The following is a 21,618-nucleotide window of genomic DNA, read 5'->3' on the forward strand; positions in this document are numbered from 1 at the left end:
CTATAAGGCTCAAATCAGGATCGTGATAGAATATTCACCACTCGTCTGGATGGATAAAGCAGGAACAATGCCCAAGAAACTCGACACCATCCAGGACACAACACATTGTTGTTGACATAGCTTTAAGCAAAACTCCCATTTCATGCATTTTTGACATCATGTCAATTGCTTGATGTATTCACTGCCTTGGAAGTACACTCCAATCTATGTGCTAGCTACATAACAACATTAGTTTTCACATTAAAGGGGAGGGCCACTGCGAGCTCTGCGTAGACTTTAGTGGCATCTACTGTGCCACCAGAGAGGGTTTCGGCCGGGCCAATGGCCCGGTACCCAAGAGGGAGTACTGCGCTGCCTGTTGGCAGCCTTGCCAAACCTGTGGTCGCCATTATCGGGTCGACTTCGGAGTCGGCCGACAATTAAAATAAAATGGTGGCCACAGCGAGGCAATTTCCCACGTGGGGCAGAAAAGGGGTTGGTAAGGGGTCGGCGCACAGCCAACAGGGCAGGAACACACGCGAGGTGCTTACCTGACCCGTTACCGCCTGTAACAGCTCTTAAAAAAAGGATAAATTTCAGCCCTTTTTCACTTTTAGAAAAGGTCCAAGGGCTGGATTTTCCACTTCACTTCTGGCCCCTATATGGCCCAAAACGGACCTCTATCGCCCATTTTGAGCAAAAAGTGGAAACCAGGCCCAAAATATCACCCGAAAAACAGGTGCCTAAGTTTCCACTTTGATCGCCGAAAAGATTGCCAAAATTATAGCCCACACAAGGTCCATCCCAAGTTTCAGCACCTAGCATGCACTTCGCTGGGCCGATGCAAGGCCCAAAACAGTGCTGAGAAATAGTTGCTTTTTCTGGGCCTATGAGAAGGAAAATGGGCACTACGGACACCATTTTGACTTCAATGGAAGGGTAGAGGATTAGTTGTGATTTAATTAGAGAGTTAGTTGTATTCAGAATATTGGGACAGAGAATATAAATAGGTATTATTACATTATTTTTAGTAAATAGGTTTTCTATAGTATAATTTACTGAGAGCTGTCAGTTTTCATATAGTTATCATTATGTTTAGGTTTTATATAATTAGGTTTTATATAATATAATTTAATAAGAGCTGTAATTTTTCATATAGGTATTATTACATTGTTTTTAGTGAATAGGTTTTATATAATAGAATTTATTAGAAGGTTTTATATATTTTTTATATATTGAATTTATTAAAAAGCTTTTACATAGTGAATTTATTTACTGATATTGTTGGTGCCTATCAAACTGATTGATAAACAGCATATAGAGTACAGAGAGTGCAGAGTACAGTGATTAGATATTGTTGAGAGATTATTAAAATCACAAATCAGCACGCTACACACAGCTGCATTTGCTAGGTGACTCTTTATGCTCGTGGAGGGACTTCATGAGCTTCACAATGACCAGGGAGGCACAGACCGTGAGTATTTTTTGGTTTCCATAGAATAGCAGACTTCCCCAAGGTGCAGGGAGCAATATACTGTATGCACATTGCCCTCAAAGCACCCTGAAATAACGTGGAGGTCTTTCATAACTGTAAGGGGTTCCACTCGCTAAATGTGGACATTTCAGATGTTGATTTACAGTTAGGGTTAATCAAAATACGTTCAATTGCTTGGGGTGTCCTTTAGGTCTTGCCTGCAATGGCCTATCATCAGAGCTTATGCTTATTTTATAAAGTTTAGTGTTACTGAAGTGTTACTAAAGTACTCGTATATTAATAGAATGAACAAATATGGAATAACATCTGTATAGTTGATAACTAATGTAACCAAGAGAGAAGACACACACAATTTATTGAATTAAAGACATTTTTTTTAATTAAAAAAAGTGCAAATAAAAATTGAAAAACTATCCCTCCTACCCTCTACCCCCCGCCCCCCACACCAACCCACCCTTCCCTCAAATACACAAAAATCTTAACAGTTAACAATTAGCAATTTACAATTAACCTTTAACAACTAACAAAAGTAACAAAACAGGAACAAGAACAATTGAACAAGTGAACAAACTTTGTGAAAAAATGCCCCCCTCCCTAGCTACGGCCACGTTTCCCTCCAGGTCCAGTCCCACCCCGTGTTCGAACCCCACCCGCCCGTTTTGGTCTACGCAGACCGACACCAAGACGTCGTGAAGAGTGGGACGGCAAGACTTCCTGCCATGGTGGAGGTGATGGAGCGGAAGCGGAAGCCTGAAGCTCCACTTCCGAGTCAGGAGGAACTGTGCCCTCCGTACTCGCTTGCGTGCTCGGGGTCTCACTGCGAGCAGACACGACACCTTGGGGTGCTATGCATGCCGTAGGGCATTGGTTGCGGCTGTCTGCTGCCGAATGGCCTCCAAGATCTCCCTTGCTGTCTGTGCTTGCTTGGAAGACCAATTGGAGAAGTTCGTGCAGAACTCACTCCAGGATGCTGGAAACTGGCTCCACTTCGCAGAGAATCCCGCAAACCCCTGGATAAGGTCGCGACCAATCGCGACCGTCTCCCTGCACAGGGAAATCAAGCTTTCTGTCTGGTCCTCCATGGTAGGCGATTGCTTGCCACGCTGACCGGACCTCCATGGGATCGACGTTTGCAAAATGACGCGCCTTGGCATCGTCCCCTGCACACCGCTTGGTCCTGGTGCGTCTTCCATCTCAATCAAGGTGGCCGCAGGTTGTTTCCTCCCCCCACAAAAAAAATCTCATCATCCTCCTCCTCCTCCTGCTCCTCCTCCTCGTCCTCCACCATCTCAACCTCCTGCGAGCTGCTTGAGGGGTCTATCACATTTTGAGAAGCCTCTGCTACCGAGCACTGCTCAATGATCACTTGACCTTAGAAAGATGAATGACATTTCGAAACAACTCACAACAATACATATCAATATATTTCAATATTTCAATATCAATATCAATATTTCAATATAACCCAAAACATTGCAATACTTTGCAAAACCACATATGCACAAGGGTTCATTAGAGTTAACATGGCCTCATTCGTAGATCAGACTACATCTAAATTAATGAATTATAATTGCATAACAAATGCGGAACTACGATATTTCTCATATGTATTTAGTAATGTTTGATACATTGCACATTTAGCATTACTCACCAGACTCAAGGGTGGGCTCGGCCACGCCACGAGTCGTGACCGAACGGCTTTCAGGCCCCACCAAGGCCATCGCAAGCTCCTCGTATGAATTAAGTGTGTGCACTGTCGCAGAGCCGCCACCTGTCCTCCTTTGCTCCGCACGGTTCATACTGATCTTTTTTCTGTAAATGATAATTTAACATTGCACAGCATAAGCTACTGTACTTGACAATAAACATTGAAGACTGATTTAAATGTTCAATTATTACATAACATCGTAGTGCATATGAATAACTTTTAATATTATTCTAATTATAAACAGTAAGTAAATAATACATATGTATGATTTTAAATATGACTTTTAAATATCTTTCAAATATTAAAATGCAACTTACTCTGGTAGCTGCATATGAATAATTTTAAATACTATAACATGCAACTTAGTATTAGGGTGAATAAATGTAATTAGTAATGTAATTTTTTTTAATTTAATGTAGTTTTTAACTTAATGTTATTACTTTACATTATAAATAAATAACATTGAGGATTTTGTTTGCAATTTATAAACATCAAGTAAATAATACATAATAATTTATAAACATGAAGTAAATAATACATATGTGTGCTTTTAAATATGACTTTTAAATATGTTTTAAAGACATATATAAAATCCAAATTACTCTGGCAGCTGCCAGCAGGCTATTCCATCTCTTGCGGCACTTGTCAGCTGTCCGCACCTCATTGGATGCTGATATGACCACATCGGCAATCTCCAGCCAGATCCATCAATAGGCACGGGGTGGAGATTTCCCAAGGCCACCCCGTGTCAAGTCCTCCCATGTTGTGGAAACAACATTTACAAGGGCCTCGTTCGCCTCTTCACTAAAGGCTTTTGCCCGTTGCCTCTCCATCTCCCTTCTATTTGGTGTTTCCATTCTTGAATTTTAAATCAAATTAGCAAAATACAAATACTTCCTCACTGCTTCCTCGATGCCTCTCTCCTTCTCTCCTCTCTCTCCCACTCTCTCCAACCCTGTCCTTCTGAGCATGTGCGATGACCCATAAACTCTCCAAAAGCGGCAAAAAAAATCAACCCTCCAAAAAAATCCCACAAATGCGCACAATATCGTTGCTAGGGAAGCTTTTTTTTTGGACTTCCGTTTGACTTCCTCTTTTTTTGGGCGATCGTGTGATTGCTGAGAAATCAGATCGCCCATTTGACATCGCTGGGGTATGGCTGAGTGGAAAATCGCAAAAAATAAAATGGGCCTTATGCTGGCAATCAGCATGGGCGATACATCACACATCGCTGGAATAAGGCCCATTTTTTGGGGCCTTAGCCACCTAGTGGAACGTCTAGCCCCAAGTTTCTGAAAATAACCTGCTCCCTACCTATTCATGTCTTCACCTCTCACCAACCCCCCAAAAAACAGAAAAGTTGAGGAATTAATAGGATGTCTCAATTTTAAAAAACTGTTGGAATGTTATGTACTTGTTTCAAGATGTAATTTGAATCATTGATTACTTTCTCTAAAGAAACAAAATAATGTCATTTTATGTAGAGGGATAAGGTAGAGGGCAACCTTGTTACAATATGTTATACCCGAATATAAAAGTTTAGATAATTAGTGATGTTATTGTGGATCTGGTGGAGAATTCAAGTCTTTTCCCTTCCCTCAAAAAGTGCCATTGTATTCTTCCTGAAAAAGTTTGCAAACAAATCTAGATATTCAATCAATGTCAATATTACCTGCTCAGGATTAAGAAATGTACAAATGAACTGCTAGCCCTTAGGAAAACAGAGACGTTTCCTTAAACTCTGAAGGAATCAAGCCCCTTACCATTCTCAGTGAGTTGGATGCATCAGGTAACTCAGAGCTTTACGCTCCTGCGCTCCGTGATGCACTATGCTGCACACAATTCTGCCATGTCTGACAACAAGTTGACATGTGGGGCCCCGCACCGGGTAAGAGCGAACTCTTTCGGAGGTTGGTGGCGTATTCTGTACCTGTGCTGCCGACCGCAATTTCACCACCATTATATTATTCAATATCGGGTTTTTTGCTTTTCATTGTCCAGGGTCATCTTTCTGAAGGTTTAGTGACCAAATGGTATCGATCTCCTCGCCTCCTTCTGTCGCCCAACAACTACACCAAAGCTATTGACATGTGGGCTGCTGGGTGTATATTGACAGAAATGCTGACTGGAAAGATGCTGTTTGCTGGTAAGTAAGTTCCTGGTCTTCGATTTGCTACTTATCAACTATTGTCTTACAAACATGCAGGATAGCATTGCTAGTGCACGAGACAGGGATAAAGGTTAAAAGTGAAGAAAAAGAGTGATTTTTCTGTGATTCTTTTCATATGCATCATAGTTCTATTAACTTGTTTCACTGTGGAGTACCAGGACAAAATGGCTTGATGGTGATGGAGGAGAGAGGGATAATTTAGACGATGAGGTTACAGATATAAAAGTCTGCTGCTGGTGATGGCCCACAGCACCTGATGGATGACCATTTGGGCTACTAGAAATGTCCTTAGTAATATCCCACTTAACATGGTGGTAATGCCACACTACATAGATGGAGAGTGCCCTCACTGTAAAAACAAGGCTTTGTTTTCAATGGGACAATACAATTCTCACATCCACCATCATCATCATCATCGGCGGTCCCTTGAAACGAGGATGACTTGCTTCCACACCAAAAAAATGGATGAGTTCACAGGTGTTTCAATGAAGGACCCGAACTACATCCTGAAGGGTGGAAGATGCCTGTGGGTGGATTTTTTTTAATGTGGGGTGGCTGTTGCACACCAGCTTGACAGAGCTAGGTCTTGGTCCAATGGCAAGGATTACCCAAGACAACTGGAGACCAGCTCTGCTGCACGGACCTAATGCGCACAAGTCCACCAATGCTATTGTGGAAGACGAGTCTGTGGGAGGTAGGTTGGTGAGAATGAGGTTTTGGTAGCTTACTCCCTCATGTTGGTTCCTACATCACCTGACAAGGGCCCAGTCTGGCAGCAATGTCTTTCAGGATTCTGCTCGCTCAGTGACTGGTGGTGTTACCAAGCCATGTTTGATGGTGAATGTTGAAGTCCCCCCGCCAGAGTACATTTCTGTGGTCTCAGTGCTTCATCCAAGTGATGTTCCACATGAAGGAAGACTGTTTGTCAATTGAATGGGATTGATAGGTGGCGATCAGCTGAAGGTTTCCTTGGCATTCTTTGACCTGAAGCCATGAGGCTTCATGGAGTCTGGAGCAATGTTCCCTCTAATTTTTTTCTCCCTGCAGGGGCCCTTTAGATTTGCTGCACCGCATCTCTTCCAGCAGAACAGCTGGTGAGCGGCTGGGACCTCGCGATCGGCCGAGCACCTTGGGGAGAACACTGGTCTGGAGTCCATCTGGCTGTATAATCACTATCTTGGTTAGTCAGGTCACAATCAGGGATGATGATGAAGGAGTCTGGAAGGCTGGATCCTAAATATTACTCTCTGACTACAACTATGTCAGGCTATTGCTTGAGTAGTCTGCGGGGACCAGTTAGAAAGGAGGATTTTTCAGGATTGCCTGAGTCTTGTGTTGATCTGATGCCTTTGTCATTACCAGCAGGTCAGTCTGTTATTTCCCTTTTGATTCTGTTCAGTAATAATTGTTTACAACTGAGTGGCTTCCTAGACCACTTCAGAGGGCATTATAAGTGAACAATTATTGTGGGACAAGAGTCTCATGTGGGCCAGACTGGGCAGGGGTGTCTAGTTGCTTTTCTGGAAGGAGCTTCGGTGAACCAGTGTGGCCTCTTTTCTGTGACTATAATCCTCTGACAGCTCCCTGAGATGAAATTCACAGTCTGAGGAATCCTGGCTACAATCCAATACACTAAATTATCCGAGCAGTTTAAATTTTGAACTGTACATGGCCTGTGACAAAGAATAGAGTGAACTAACTTATACATGGTGTGCTTTCCTCCACTCCATCTTTCTTTTTCTTCCTAGGTGCTCATGAGCTGGAACAGATGCAGTTGATTCTGAAAACAATTCCTGTTCTCCGAGAGGAGGACAAACAGGAGCTGCTCCGTGTTATGCCCGCATACATCAGCCCAAAGTGGGAGGTATCAAAACCACTGAGGAACCTACTTCCTGAAGGAAATGCAGAAGGTAAATCAGACATAGGAAATAAAGTGTGATCATTGTTTTGTGTGCGAGATGTCTTCAGGGCTCAAGAGCTTCGCCACAAGGAATGAGTAAGAGAAACGATTGCATACTGCTCCCTCCTTTCTACTGAAGAAGCACTTCTACATGAAGTGTTTGTGCAATGCGATGAGGCTCCTGGTGCTATGGAATCTGCCCTATTTACATTGCGAGATTAATTTCTTACCGAGTACTTACCGAGAAACAACGGTTCCTGTGCAAGCTTACACATCTTAACTTATATTTTCTGGCTGTGGACCTCATGAACAGCTGAGGAAATGCGAAAAACACTCAGCATGCCTATGGTCAAATAAAATTGTTCTCAGTGCTACCAACGCACTGCTACTTGTGAAGATTTAAAAACCTCAGTCGACAATAATGTCACCTTATCTATGTCACAGCAATGGCACCACATAAGAACATAAGAAATAGGAGCAAGAGTAGGCCATTTAGCCCCTCGAGCCTGCTCTGCCATTCAATAAGATCATGGCTGATCTGATCATGGACTCTGCTCCACTTCCCTGCCTGCTCTCCATAACCCTTTACTCTCTTATCGCTCAAAAATCTGTCTATCTCCGCCTTAAATATATTCAATGACCCAGCCTCCACAGCTCTCTGGGACAGAGAATTCCACAGATTTACAACCCACTGAGAGAAGAAATTTTTCCTCATTTCAGTTTTAAATGGGTGACCCCTTAGTCTAAGACTATTTCCCTAGTTTTAGTTTCCCCTGTGAGTGGAAATAGCCTCTCTGCATCCACCATGTCGAGCCCCCTCATTATCTTACAAGTTTCTATAAGATCACCTCTCATTCTTCTGAACTCCAATGTGTATAGGCCCAACCTACTCAACCTATCCTCATAAGTCAGCCCTGGTGGAGCTAATATCTGTGGCAATGATGTATATAGAGAAGGGGCTTTGTGTCATCTCCTCTGGGCTTCATGCACCAAGACAAGCAATGACAGAAGCCATGGGGTAGGCCGTATACCTGACCTCTCAGCGAAAGTACAACAGAACATCTACTGCAGTGGGTAGTGTAGGGGAAGAGGAGAAAATACAATAAAAACTGCTGCAAAACACATAAAAAGTCAAAGAATAGTTAAAGTAAATGTAGGCCTGATTCTGAGATTTTTTTAAAAAGGAAATCTTGCAGAGAATTAAGGAATGGTGGAGACACAAAATGAGTATTTTGTCTTATAAACAGAAAATGCTGGAAATGCTCAGCAGATTTTGCCTTGCGTTTTACAAAGTGTGTGGTAATGAAAGGGTACAAGAACTGGAGCAATTAGAAAGGATAATTGTAAAAAAGGAAATAGCACTGAAAAAATTGTTTTTTCTGTCCGCTGATTTTCCTCGGGTGAGAAATGGGCAACCGGCAATTCAGAATTCCCACCCCTAATACATCAACAAATAACGGGGGCGCAAAGCAGACTGCAGTGCTCATTTTCAGCTTCATATTAATGATTCATTTCGGGTTCCTTGACTTTTCTGTTACTGCTGTCTTTGTACACCTGAGGTACTCGCTTACCTTCAACAAATGTTGACAAAGGCAAACAGATATCACTCTTGAATTAAAAGGAATCAGTAAGCAGTGTCACAGTTCAGGCTTTTCCCCAGCACTTATTGGCAGAAAGGTCATTTCTAAAAGCAGGCCGAGATTCCTGGGAAACTTGTGGCCTTATGGTTGTCATAAGTGGGCTAGCATGCAATAGGACTAACAAAGATCTATTTTTGAAAAGAAATGTAGTCATCAACGGGATGTGGCCATAACCGCTCCTTCCATGATAAAATAGCTTATCGACATATAATGTAGAGAAAAGTTTCAAAGTGGATGTATTTCACATACTTAGAGTTACCATTGGCTGCTTGGTAAGACCAGTAGCAGTATTTTGTCAGCACGGGAGGGCGGCACATCACTTTAATTGAAATGTAAGTACTTTGAATGCATTAGTACTCCATTTATATTGGAACCTTGCCTTTATAGGCAGTGTTGCAATATAAATGAGACTCCAAAACCACATCAGGAATTTTACTCTGGTCCAGGGGCCAAGCCAGCACTTAATGTAAGATCCGCCATTTTATTCTGGCAGCTGGAGGACTGCCAATACAGGCCAGTAATGCATGTTCTGCATTAATAACACAATAGAATCTTCCCTGACAGACACACGTCCAGATTGTTGTTATTATGTGCAGTGTTTTGTTATTGTAGGAACTGTGCCGCAGCATTTTTTTTCTTTATTCATTCATGGGATGTGGGCATCACAGGCAAGGTCAGCATTTATTTCCCATCCCTAGTTGCCCTTGAGAAGGTGGTGGTGGTGAGACACCTTCTTGACAATTGAGTGGGTCGCTAGGCCATTTCAGAGCGGCAGTTAAGAGTCAACCACGTTGCTGTGGGTCTGCAGTCTCATATAGGCCAGACCGGGTAAGGATGGCAGATTTCCTTCCCTATAGGACATTAAGTGAATCAGATGGGTTTTTACGACAATCCAGTAGTTTCATGGGACTCAATTTTCCCCAAAGCTTTTTTTTGGCATACTTGAAGAGTTACGCCCGATTTTTTGTGGCCCAAGTACTCCAAAAAAAGTGGTGCAAGTTTCCCCTTCGGATCTCTTCATTTTGGCGTGGCCTAACCCGAGGGGGGTGGAGCCTTGATCTGCACCAAAAAGATCAGGCTGCCATGGTAACCTGTGAGTTCTCCTGCCTGCCAGTGAGTTCTGTCAGTTCTCCTGCCTGCCCCTAGCCCTGGCTGAGTGGCCTCCCAGTCTGTTCCCCCGCCCCTAGCCCAGGCCGAGTGGTCTCCTCCCTCCTGGTCAAAGGCTTCCCCCCACCTCCTCTCCCCTCCCCCTCTCCCTCTCCCCATCCCCTCTCCCTCCCCCCACCTCTCTCGTTCTCCCCCCATCTCTCCCTACTCCTCTCTCTCTTACCTTTCCTGCTGCTGCTGTCCGGGCATCTGCTGCACTTACCTGCGCCGATTTCCTTACCTGCGCCGATTTCCTTACCTGCGCCGATTTCCTTACCTGCGCCGATTTCCTTACCTGCGCCGATTTCTTTAACTCTCCGCAAGGGTTTTCTCAAGTGGCCAAATACACTGGCCTAAGTAGAAATGGAGTAACTATTAGCTGGCCAAAGTTGCCTAAATGGCCAGAACTGGCGCAGAGGGCTGGTAACGCCCCCTTTTGAGAAAAAAAAAACGGACCTAAAAAAATGTAATTAAGTGAATTACGCTGGTGCAGATTGATTGGGGAAAAAACTGGGGATTTTTAAGTTAGGCCAGAAAAAGCAGCCTACTCCCAAAAAAACAGAGCAACTCCTGGGGAAAATTGAGCCCATAGTCACCATTACTAATACTAGCTTTTTATTCCAGATTGATTTAATGAATTAACTGAATTTAAATTTCCCAGCTCCGATGGTTTGATTTGAACTTATGTCGCCAGATTATTACTAGTCCAGTAACATAACCACTATGCTACCATTCCCAATTAATTTGAATTAATTAGCATGAATTAATTTGATAACACAGAAACAGATCACATTAATAACCTAAATGGACATCAGTTAATTTTTTCCCATCACGAGCAAACACCTCTTCTGATTAATCATGAATTAAAAGGCTGCACTAATGAAATCTCTAAATTTAAAAAAAAATCACACCTCATTTGCAAGCAGTTCAAAGGTAACAATATTAATATCAAATCAGCAAGCTGGACTGAAAAATGAGTAAACAAGGTTCACCTCAGTTATCCAAAGGAAGGAAAGAGAAAAAAAAAAATGACCAACTTGCATTTACATAAATATGTTTAATATGACCAGGCAGCAGAGTCAACAGTAGCAACCTCACATCCGTCTTAAAGTGCTTAACATTGAGAAGAAGAGAGAAAGAGAAGAGAAGGCGAGCTTGGGGGGTGGGGGGGCGGGAGGCAGGAGAGTTAAAGGCAAGGTGGAAGAGATTTTCTGAAGAGAGGTAGGTGTCAAGGTGGAGAGACAAAAGTAGGGACTTCCAGAGCACAGGAGCATAGTGGCTGAAAGTGGCACTGGTGGAGCAGAGGGTGGAGAGGACCCTCTATGAAGGATTCACCCAGAGATGCTAAGGAAGGATATACTTGCCTTTGAGGCGGTGCAACAAAGGTTCACTAGATTGATTCCTGAGATGAGAGGGTTGTCCAATGAGGAGAGATTCAATAGATTGGGCCTATACTCTTTGGAGTTTAGAAGAATGAGAGGTGATCTCATTGAAACATACAAGATTCTGAGGGGCTTTCCCCTGGCTGGAGAGTCTAGAACTAGGAGGCATAGTCTCAGGATAAGACTCAGGATCAGCCATTTAAGACTGAGATGCGGAATTTCTTCACTCAGAAGGTTCTCTGCCCCATAGGGCTGTGGATGGCGAGCCTTTGAGTACAGTGACGGCTAAGATAGATAGAGTTTTGGACTCTAGGGGAATCAAAGGATATGGGGATAGGGCAGGAAAGTGGAGTTGAGGTCGAAGGTCAGCCATGATCTTATTGAATGGTGGAGCAGGCTCGAGGAGCCGTATGGCCTACTCCTGCTCCTATTTCTTTTGTTCTTATGTCCTTGGAGGAGAATCTGTTAATATGAACAGATATATAGGTCATTAAAGGGTGCCAGCACAAGTAGAAAGGATGTTCAAAAGGCAACTGGAATCCTTAGTTTTGTATCGAGAGGCAGGATACACAAAAGCAAGGAGCTGACATTGAAAAGTGTTATGTATGTAATAACTCAATAGACTGAATACTGTAAACTAACACAGGTACGAACCTGGCTCTGCTTTATTGGGGCCCAAAGTGATGGCTTGCCATTTATACCTGGGCCGCACATACTTGCGTACAGCTCAATGACCTCCATCAGTGGCGCCATCTGGTGGCTAGTAACCCCAAGCATACATACATGACAAAAAGAACCTTAATTAGGCTGCTGTTGGAGAAGTGTGTTTTGGGTTCTTTGTTATCAGAAGAATATAAAAGCAATGGAAAAGGTGCACTGTAGATTCACTAGGATATTACCAGTGAATATGGACTTGAGAAATTAAGCCTTTTTTAAATTATAGCTCAGAAGGTTCCGGGTGATTTGATAGAGGTTTTCAAGATAATGAAGGGTTATTTTAAGGGAAATAGTGATATACTGTTTCTTTTGGTTGATAAGCAGGGATCTAGGGGCAAACATTTTAAATTGAGAGAAGACAAAAAGAAATAAAAGGGAGATTAGAAACAAAATCTTTGCATAGAGAGTGTATACAACATTCTCTGGCACAAACATTTGCTGAAGCAGAATCCATAAGTACCTGTACTTTTAAAAGGAATTAGCTAGCTGCTTGAAGGGTATATGGGGAGTGAGAGAAGAGTATTATTAGACCAGGTGGCTCATGCAGATTTGATGGGGAGAATGATCTATTGCTGTGCTGCAGCATTCTAGGATTCTATAAACAGTTACGAGCAGCAGCACCAACTGTGGAGGAAAGCTGTCATGGCCAAACACTTTTACTGTCCTAATTTCCTTCTTTTCCCTCCTCCCTGTTACAATTTATTAGAGCTACAATATTTCACCTCTTATTTGGTTTTGAACTCCAATTTACCCCTTTCACAGTGTCAACCTTGTTCCATGGCAGCACTGTTGCCTCTAAATTGGAAGAATATTTGTTCAAGACCCACTCCAGGGATTCAGTATATAATCTAGCTTGACACTTCAGTGATGTACTGAGGTGGTGCTAGAAATTGCCCTTCGCCCCGATTGGGGGCGGGAACCATCTGGGGCCAGGACTTCCATCAGTGGCGCCATCTGGTGGCTAGTAACCCCAAGCATACATACATGACAAAAAGAACCTTAATTAGGCTGCTGTTGGAGAAGTGTGTTTTGGGTTCTTTGTTATCAGAAGAATATAAAAGCAATGGAAAAGGTGCACTGTAGATTCACTAGGATATTACCAGTGAATATGGACTTGAGAAATTAAGCCTTTTTTAAATTATAGCTCAGAAGGTTCCGGGTGATTTGATAGAGGTTTTCAAGATAATGAAGGGCAGTACACCCCTCAACGGAATTGGGCAGTACACCCCTCAACGGAAGTGCAGCGCTATCTCCGGTGCTCCGATTCCTTTGAGGGGTGCTCCCAGAGCGGTAGCGCGCACTGAGTCCAGCGCTGCACGGATGCTCCGCGTATGTGCTACAAGGCTCCTCCCTTTCCTTTAAAGGGGAGGGCCCCTAAGCACTTTGCTGGCCTTTTGATGGCCACCACTGGGCCACCAGGGACGCGATAGACCAGGCCAGCAGCCCAGAATCCAAAACAGAATGCCGGGCTGCACGATGGCGGCCCGGTTGGCGCGAGGGTTGCCATTGTCAGGCCGACCCAAGAGTCGACTGACAAATCATGATGGTGGCCTTGGCACTAAAGGGCTCCCTTTTAAGATTTGCCCTGGCGGTGGATATTTGGCTTGCGTTGGCGCCTGCTCACGCCAGCTTCGCCGCCCATGGGGCAATTTCCCCAGGGGCATTAAGAGGTCAGCGCGGAGTGGCGAGGGGTCGGTGCACACACGATAACGTCATCGTCGGCTGCGCGGTGGCCCAGGGCACTAATTGCGGGGCACGGTGCTGCCGGGACAGCGCCCTCCAAACCTCCGGGGCAATTTCCCGGGAGGAAGTAGCGCCCCCCCTCCCCCAGGAAAAAATGCCATTATGCCCCGTTAGCGCCCCCCACAGGCGCTAACAGGGCTGTAAAATGGGACAAATTTCCCCCCCACCCCTTGTTTTTCAGCTGAGACGTTGAACTGAGCCCATGCCTGCCTGTTCAAGTGATCCCATCAGACTGAAGAGCCTGGTAACCCGACCTGAGCCAAAACCAAATTAACTGGTCAATATCTCACTGCCGTTTGTAGAAATTTGTTGTGTGCAACATGACTACCTCTTTTGTTGCATAACCACGTTGACTGCACTTTAGAAGTAGTTCATTGGTTGCTGCTTTATGAATGTGAGTTATTTCTATAAAGTTGTATATTTTCCTTTATTTGCCATTTCTTCAAAAAATAATCATGTGTATAATGCAGAGAAAGAAAAAAAAGATTGACTTGCATTTCTATTGCGCCTTTCACGGCCATCGAATGTCAAAATATGCTTTACAGCCAGTTAAGTACTTTTAGTCACTGTTGTAATGTAGGAAACCCGGCAGCCAATTTGCACACAGCAAGCTCCCACAAAAAATGTGATAATGACCAGCTAATCTGTTTTTGTGATGTTGAGGGATCCGCGCATGTCAAAACAAATCATACTTAAAATCCATCACACAGCTTCTCTACTGAGCAGCCAGAGCATAAGTTAGAGCATTTTTACTCAACCAATGAAAATAGATTCAAATATGGAGCAAACATTACTTGCACAGTGAACAGATGAGTTCTGCTTGTCACTGGTATCAGTGTAGAAGCTGAGGGAAGGGAAATTGTGTTGAGACAACCAATTACAATGTTTGTAAAAGTAACCAATATTATCTGCTTGCCACAGCTATTGATTTCCTGGAAAAGATTTTGACATTTAATTCTATGGATCGACTAACTGCTGAGGAAGGCCTAGCACATCTCTTTATGAGCCCTTACTCCTGCCCGCAAGATGAACCGATTTCTCAGCATCCTTTCAGGATCGAAGATGAGATAGATGACATTCTGTTGATGGAAGCGAGTCAGGGCCAAATGTCCAACTGGGAGAGGTATTACATAATGAGTAATATGAATTATGTTCTGCAATTTGTACTATCAGATGAATCTGATATTTAAGAGACTATTCTTTCCATAGAATTTACCATTGCCCGCGTCAGATCATGCTTTAATTGGATGATAGGACTGATATTTAAACCTTTAACTCTCTGCACAAACAGTTCTCAGTCTCAGAAGAAGTCGGCAACTAGTGTCAGTATGCCCCCACAGGGAGAAGGGAAACTGAAAGATGGGAAACCCAAAGGATGGGAGACCCTGAGCTGCTCTCTTGTAGCTTCTACTGGCTAGATCAGTAATGGTACTGAAAAGTTCTCCCAATGGCTTATTGGGATACATCTTGATGTTGTACTGAGCCTTACGGATCATAGAAACCCTCAGATTCAATCCCCAGTCTATGCTGAATTCCAGGTTGCAACCAGGCAGCCTCAACATCCTCTGAAATAAGGAGGAGAAAACTATAAAGGAATTAGCTAGACTTCCTACTTCAAACTGCTATTCAGTAACTCCTGCTGGAAATTCCATGTGTGGATATTACATGAAGGCAAGTTCAGGCCCTGCCACCATGCCCCTCACAGACACTCACAAATATTAAATTACCATTTGAGCAAGTTAACAGAAGGCTACCTGCATCTGTCGAACTGTACACCAATGAAAGTCAGCTGTGGGGGCAAGGAGAGGGTGTGGAGGAGAGGTGGGGAAGGGAAGGAGAGGGAGGAAGTGTTAGTCGTGATTCACTGGCAATCATAATTGTGGGGCAGGCTTGATGGACCACATACTCATTTCCTGCCAGTAAATTTCGTATGTCCACACTTTCAGCATAGAAAGTGGGAATAGATTGCTTGCCTTGGATGGAGCTGGGGAGACCAACAAGGGGAAACAGGAGATAAAATGCATAAATGCGAAACCAATGTCACAGTTGCAGTGTGATATTCATGCCAAGCTGTTAATGGAAGCCAGCATAACCTTTAATATAAAGATGATGTTCACTGAAGTAGCATTTGAAGGGACAATGTTGGCATAAATTATCTCACAAGGTACCTTCTTTTGCAGCAAAGCACCATCATTTCCTAGCAAAAGTGATTGTAAGTGGTGCAACAAATTGTTTCTTTATAGGATAATTTGAATGAAAACTAGGATTTAAAGATTGTAAAGCACACTTGCACTGCTATACACTAATATGTACAATTATATCAATATAATTTTGCACTCGCTGGGCATGTAAGTAAAATGTACAACTGCAGTAACATGAAAACGATTGCAGCATTCTGAGCAAAATAAAAACAGAGAGAGCCACATATTGACAACTGCCACATTAGCTGCAGTGCAAGCCTTCCCAGACAGTCAACATGCTGGCATCTGGCAGCAGTTTTCAGAATAAGCTGTTCCTAATCATTCCAGGAAATGTTTTACTCCGGAGTAGGCACTTTATCTGCTCTGGTACTATCTTTTACAATGCCTCTTTTTGTATTTTAAATCTGTTACGATATGTATTTTCAGTCCTTTTCTGCTCTGTGGTCCCACCGTATCGCACATTGTCTTTAGCTGAGAAGCCTTTGCCAACACAAGTGGCCTTGGGAGACCATCCTTCCCCTATGGGAAAGTACTGCCTATCACATAACAGCAAAGTAGAAATCACTAATTGACTATCTAGGGCTTCATGGACACAAATCCTCATCTTATAATTCTAGTGTTATATTTAACCCTGAAATTAGCTTATGACAACATTTTCGTGCCATAACTAAGACTGCCTAGTTCCACCTCTGTAACATCACCCATCTCTGCCCCTGCCTCAGCTCATCCGCTGCTGAAACCTCATCCATGCCTTTGCTACCCTCTGTCTTGACTATTCCAACGCACTCCTGGCTGGCCTCCCACGTTCTATCCTACATAACCTTGAGGTCATCCAAAACTCAGCTGCCGTGTTGTCCTAACTCGCACCAAGTCCCGTTCACCCATCACCCCTGTGCTCACTGATCTACATTGGCTCCCGGTTAAGCAGCGCCTCAATTTTAAAATTCTCATCCTTGTGTTCAAATCCCTCCATGGCCTCGCCCCTCCCTATCTCAGTAATCTCCTCCAGCCCCACAACCGCCCCATGATATCTGCGCTTTTATAATTCTGCCCTCTTGAGCATCCCTGATTATAATCACTCAACCATTGGTGGCTGTGCCTTCAGCTGCCTGGACTCTAAGCTCTGGAATTCCCTCCCTAAACCTCTCCACCATTCTAACTCTCTCCTCCTTTAAGATGCTTCTTAAACCCCACCTCTTTGTCTGCCCCAGTTTCTTCTTATGTGGCTTGGTGTCAAATTTTGTTTTATAACACTACTGTGAAGTGCCTTGGGACATTTTACTATGTTAAAGGTGCTATATAAATACAAGTTGTTGTTGTAGTGACCAAAATGAACTGTGCTGCCTCTTATCTCACTATCTATTCAAAACCAGACAATGGGTCTCAGCACCCCTAGGCTGGAAGGAGAAAAATCATCCGGGGTTCCCATTTCTGATTTCTACTTCAAAGTACTTGTGTGATGGGTCAGAACAGGATCTTTTTAGAAAGGATTTTGAGTGATTTGTGGAAACACAGTAGTCAGATTATGTAGTCCGAGTGATGAATTTTCATGGGAAAACCCATTATTAACATGGTCATAGGGATTTATAATGGGAAAAAGTTGATACTAAAAGAATGTGACAAAAATATGACAACAATCGGCTGCCCGTGTCAAGTTGTACTGACCGGATATACAGGCAGATGTATGATTTTGTGGTGGTAATGATGGCGAACTGTGAATGTGAAAGTTAGTATGCAGGTACTGCAAGTGATCAGGAAGGCAAATGGAATGTTGGCCTTTATTGTAAAGGGGGATGGAGTATAAAAGCAGAGAAGTCCTGCTACAACTGTACAGGGCATTGATGAGGCCACACCTAGAGTACTGCATACAATTTTGGTCTCCGTATTTAAGGAAGGATGTACTTGCATTGGAGGCTGTTCAGAGAAGGTTCACTAGCTTGTTTCCAGAGATGAGGGGGTTGTCATATGAAGATAGGTTGAGTAGGTTGGGCTTCTATACATTGGAGTTCAGAAGAATGAGAGGTGATCTTATCGAAACATATAAGATAATGAGGGGGCTTGACAAGGTGGATGCAGAGAGGATAGTTTCACTCATAGGGGAAACTAAAACTAGGGGATATAGTCTCAGAATAAGGGGCAGCCCATTTAAAACTGAGATGAGGAGGAATTTCTTCTCTCAGAGGGTTGTAAATCTGGAATTCTCTGCCCCAGAGAGCTGTGGAGGTTGAGTCATTGAATATATTTAAGGTGGAGATAGACAGATTTTTGAGCGAAAAGGGAATAAAGGGTTATGGGGAACGGGCAGGGAAGTGGAGCTGAGTCCATGATCAGATCAGCCATGATCTTATTAAATGGCGGAGCAGGCTCGAGGGGCCAAATGGCCTACTCCTGCTCCTATTTCTTATGTTCTTATGTTCATCGGCAAATTGTGAGCATTTGCTGTCAGTATCCCTCTGAAACTGACCATAGCTTCAGGATTTAGCGCATGCGCAGATAAACATAGAAATCTTAAAGTTGCAGTCAGTTGTTTCCTACTCCGCCACAGGCTGCGTTGTGGAACTCCCCATAGCCGACAATCAGTGAAATCAGCTGATGTGTATCCCTAACCTAATTAGAGAAAATTAGCTAAAATGGGTAGGCTAAACTTTACCAAAAAGCCCAAAAGAAGCTGTAGCAAAAGTGCCTCTGCTTTTTGTAAGACATTACGGGGTTAAGACATGTTCTGACTCAATAAGCTGGATGTTACTACTGCTTTTTGTCTTTGACAATTTCACAACCAACAATTTTGTTGCAGATTTCACGACAGCCTCTCTTCTGACTTGGAATGGCTCCGAGACAAATACGGTGACATGGATGAAGCTCAGCGTGATCCTCGTGCCGCGTCCAAAGCTGTTGCAGAGGACGTGCAGATCGACCCTCGCAAATATTCGCAGAGCAGCTCTGAGCGCATCCTGGAGCAGTCCCACACCTCCATGGATCGGATGTGTGAAATGGACTATGGACGATCTTGCGACTATAAAATCGGGTCACCCTCCTATCTGGATAGACTACTGTGGAGGGACAACAAGCCCCATCATTACTCGGAGCCTAAGCTCATTCTGGATTTATCGCACAGGAAAAGGACAGCAACTGCTTCCTGTGTGGCCGTCTCGCTGGACGAAGGGAAATCCGACCTCCTTTTGAAGGTTTCGGACTGTAAGAACGGGAGCCCTTTGAAAATCGATTGCTCCAGCTCACTGCCAAATATCCAGGAAAGGAGTCAGCCATCATCCCCTCGCACCCAAGCATCTTCGGAAATATCAAATGGAGGGGGCTCCCTATTTGATTTTGACGTCTTCATATCCAGAGCCTTGAAGCTTTGCGGGAAGCAAGAAGAGCAAGCTGATAGTAAATTGAATGATTTGAATGGCACGTGCATGCCAGAACATACCAATGAAATTGTCCAGGCAGAAGTAAATGAAAAGGAGAGGTGGTAAAAAATTGGCAGTCCTTAGAAGAGCTGGATAGGAGTTCCAATGTGTAAAATGGAGTATCACCAATTGCAAAACAAGCAGGTTAACCTAAGGGTTTGTTAACCTGGAAAATTAAGTCTTGGGGGAAGTTTAGTTAATCTGTTGCAGCCCAGAATCAGTGCTCCAGTGGTTTGGAAGGTAGCTGTAGTAAACACTGATAACGTTAACCTTTTGAAGACGATAACAGTATTTCAGAAAACAAGTCAAAACTTGCATTTTTTTGTGTATTCTCAGACATTGAACTTGTCACAATGTGTTATTAGTTTTAATTTCCCTGCCTGAAAGACCAATGATTCTTAAGTGATGCATGTATGAGTGAGTTATATTTCCGGTTCACATGTGAATTAGGACCAGTAACACACAGTCATGGTATAAATTTTTATTTAAAAAAACGTTATTTGAAATTTTTCTATTTGGTTCCCTGTCCCCTTGGTCTGTCCAATTCTGCCAATGTTGTTCTGAATTAGTATGTGGAGCTAGCCGAGAGTGAACCTTCCATATTTGCCACTTTCCCTGTTGGAGCCACCGAACTAACCTCTGATTCCTCCAACGGCATATCGGAGATCATGGGTTAATTCCAATCATTACGTTAGATTTTACTCCCTCCACCCAGCAGAAGCGGGGCCTATAATAGGACTTTGATGTGATTTTGACTGCGTACTGGGCAGGGCATTGATTGTGGACGCTCCTCTGAGTCAACAGAAGAGGCCCTTTTAAGTAAGTGTCAAAATTATTTTTGCGGGCGAAGAGGTGCTCCGGGCTCCATATGTACAATGTGGGTTGCTGCCGTCCAGGGCTTCCCCCTTCCATGACTGCAACCCCCTGCCCTGGGCCTACTTTTTAGGCGACCAGAGTGGCACCTGGCAGGCTGCCTTAGAGCGCCTTTTTTGCATCAGCAGCTCATCAGGGAGATAGTAGGGTCTCAGCCCTCTAAATTGACAGGAGGCCCGATCAGGCAGCCAATCGGCAGCCCACAAGTTAAATTCTAGTCCACTGTGTGGTGGTGTTGTGATGTCATTGCAGAGCACTGGGCTGTTGCACCACCTGTTGGTGTGAAACTGTTATTACCATCTTTTCATGGGCAGAATGATTTTTTTTGTTGGTTGAATTAAATTTCTATTTTTTTGAGGTGAATTTGCTCATTTCTTAAGCTGAATATTTATTGCTGGGGAATGAAACACTTTCTCCACTTGTGCCACTATTAAACATTCCCTTATCAAATTTAGTACAGGCCAGATGCAAAATAAAGCTCCCTCTGTTCTGCCCAAATAATGTGCCTTCGTTACAATCTCAGAAAATCCTACAGGACTGTACCATTTTCCAGTGTCTGCACCTACGGTTTTTGTGACCTCCCTAAGTGAGAATGCCAGTCAGTACAAAATAACAGGCAGTTTTGTACTTTGGGCCTGCACCCACAAGGAATTGCATTGAAATTGGTCTCACTGAATTTGCACAGGAACCTTAGCCCGCAGATAAAGGAGACTTTCATTAGTTTTAAAAAAAAATGCTGAATCTGCTAAACTGTTGAAAACACATCAAGCGATTTTTGATTCAGATCCTAAATGCGGTGTTTGCTGCCAGTTATGCAATAAGCACTTGCCGATCAATATGGTTTTAATACCAGTGCAGGTGACTACCAAACCACTGAGGAATGAAAATAACGCTGCCGCTGACAGAATAAATCCATAATGCTGCATTAGCCACAGCAGCAGAAGTGTATTATAGAGAAGTACCACATTCAGTTGACATCATAAACTATGAGAGCAGCTTCATCGGTGAATGCTGAACAGTGGAATTGTTTGAAATAATATTCTTGGCTCTCCTGTGGCCATTTGGGCGAGACTGGAAGGTGACTGGTGCTCATTGAGCTGTATATCTGCAAGGAGACAATGCATTCAAGAAATAAGGAGAGTGGAGAAAATTGACATGGAAAAAGTAAATATGTCGCTCGAGCCCATCAAGGGCACACTGTGCCTCTGAGCCATATGAGCCAGGAAAGTCCCAGCTTCCAGCTCTTAGTTCTGC

General features: G+C 43.5%; 1 protein-coding gene across 1 annotated transcript in view; it reads left to right on the forward strand.

The window, feature by feature from the left end:
* The window catches only part of LOC139230156 (mitogen-activated protein kinase 4-like), a 59,113-nt gene extending 39,556 nt beyond the window's left edge, over window positions 1-19,557 (forward strand). The window contains exons 2-5 of the mRNA XM_070862002.1: window positions 5,184-5,328; window positions 7,101-7,262; window positions 14,802-15,003; window positions 18,876-19,557. Of these exons, the coding sequence (XP_070718103.1) occupies window positions 5,184-5,328; window positions 7,101-7,262; window positions 14,802-15,003; window positions 18,876-19,557 (1,191 nt within the window). The remainder of the gene's footprint in view (window positions 1-5,183; window positions 5,329-7,100; window positions 7,263-14,801; window positions 15,004-18,875) is intronic.
* Window positions 19,558-21,618: the final 2,061 nt, after the last annotated feature.

The sequence above is a fragment of the Pristiophorus japonicus genome, chromosome 2 (genome assembly GCF_044704955.1).
Source record: "Pristiophorus japonicus isolate sPriJap1 chromosome 2, sPriJap1.hap1, whole genome shotgun sequence".
Lineage (NCBI taxonomy): Eukaryota > Metazoa > Chordata > Chondrichthyes > Pristiophoridae > Pristiophorus > Pristiophorus japonicus.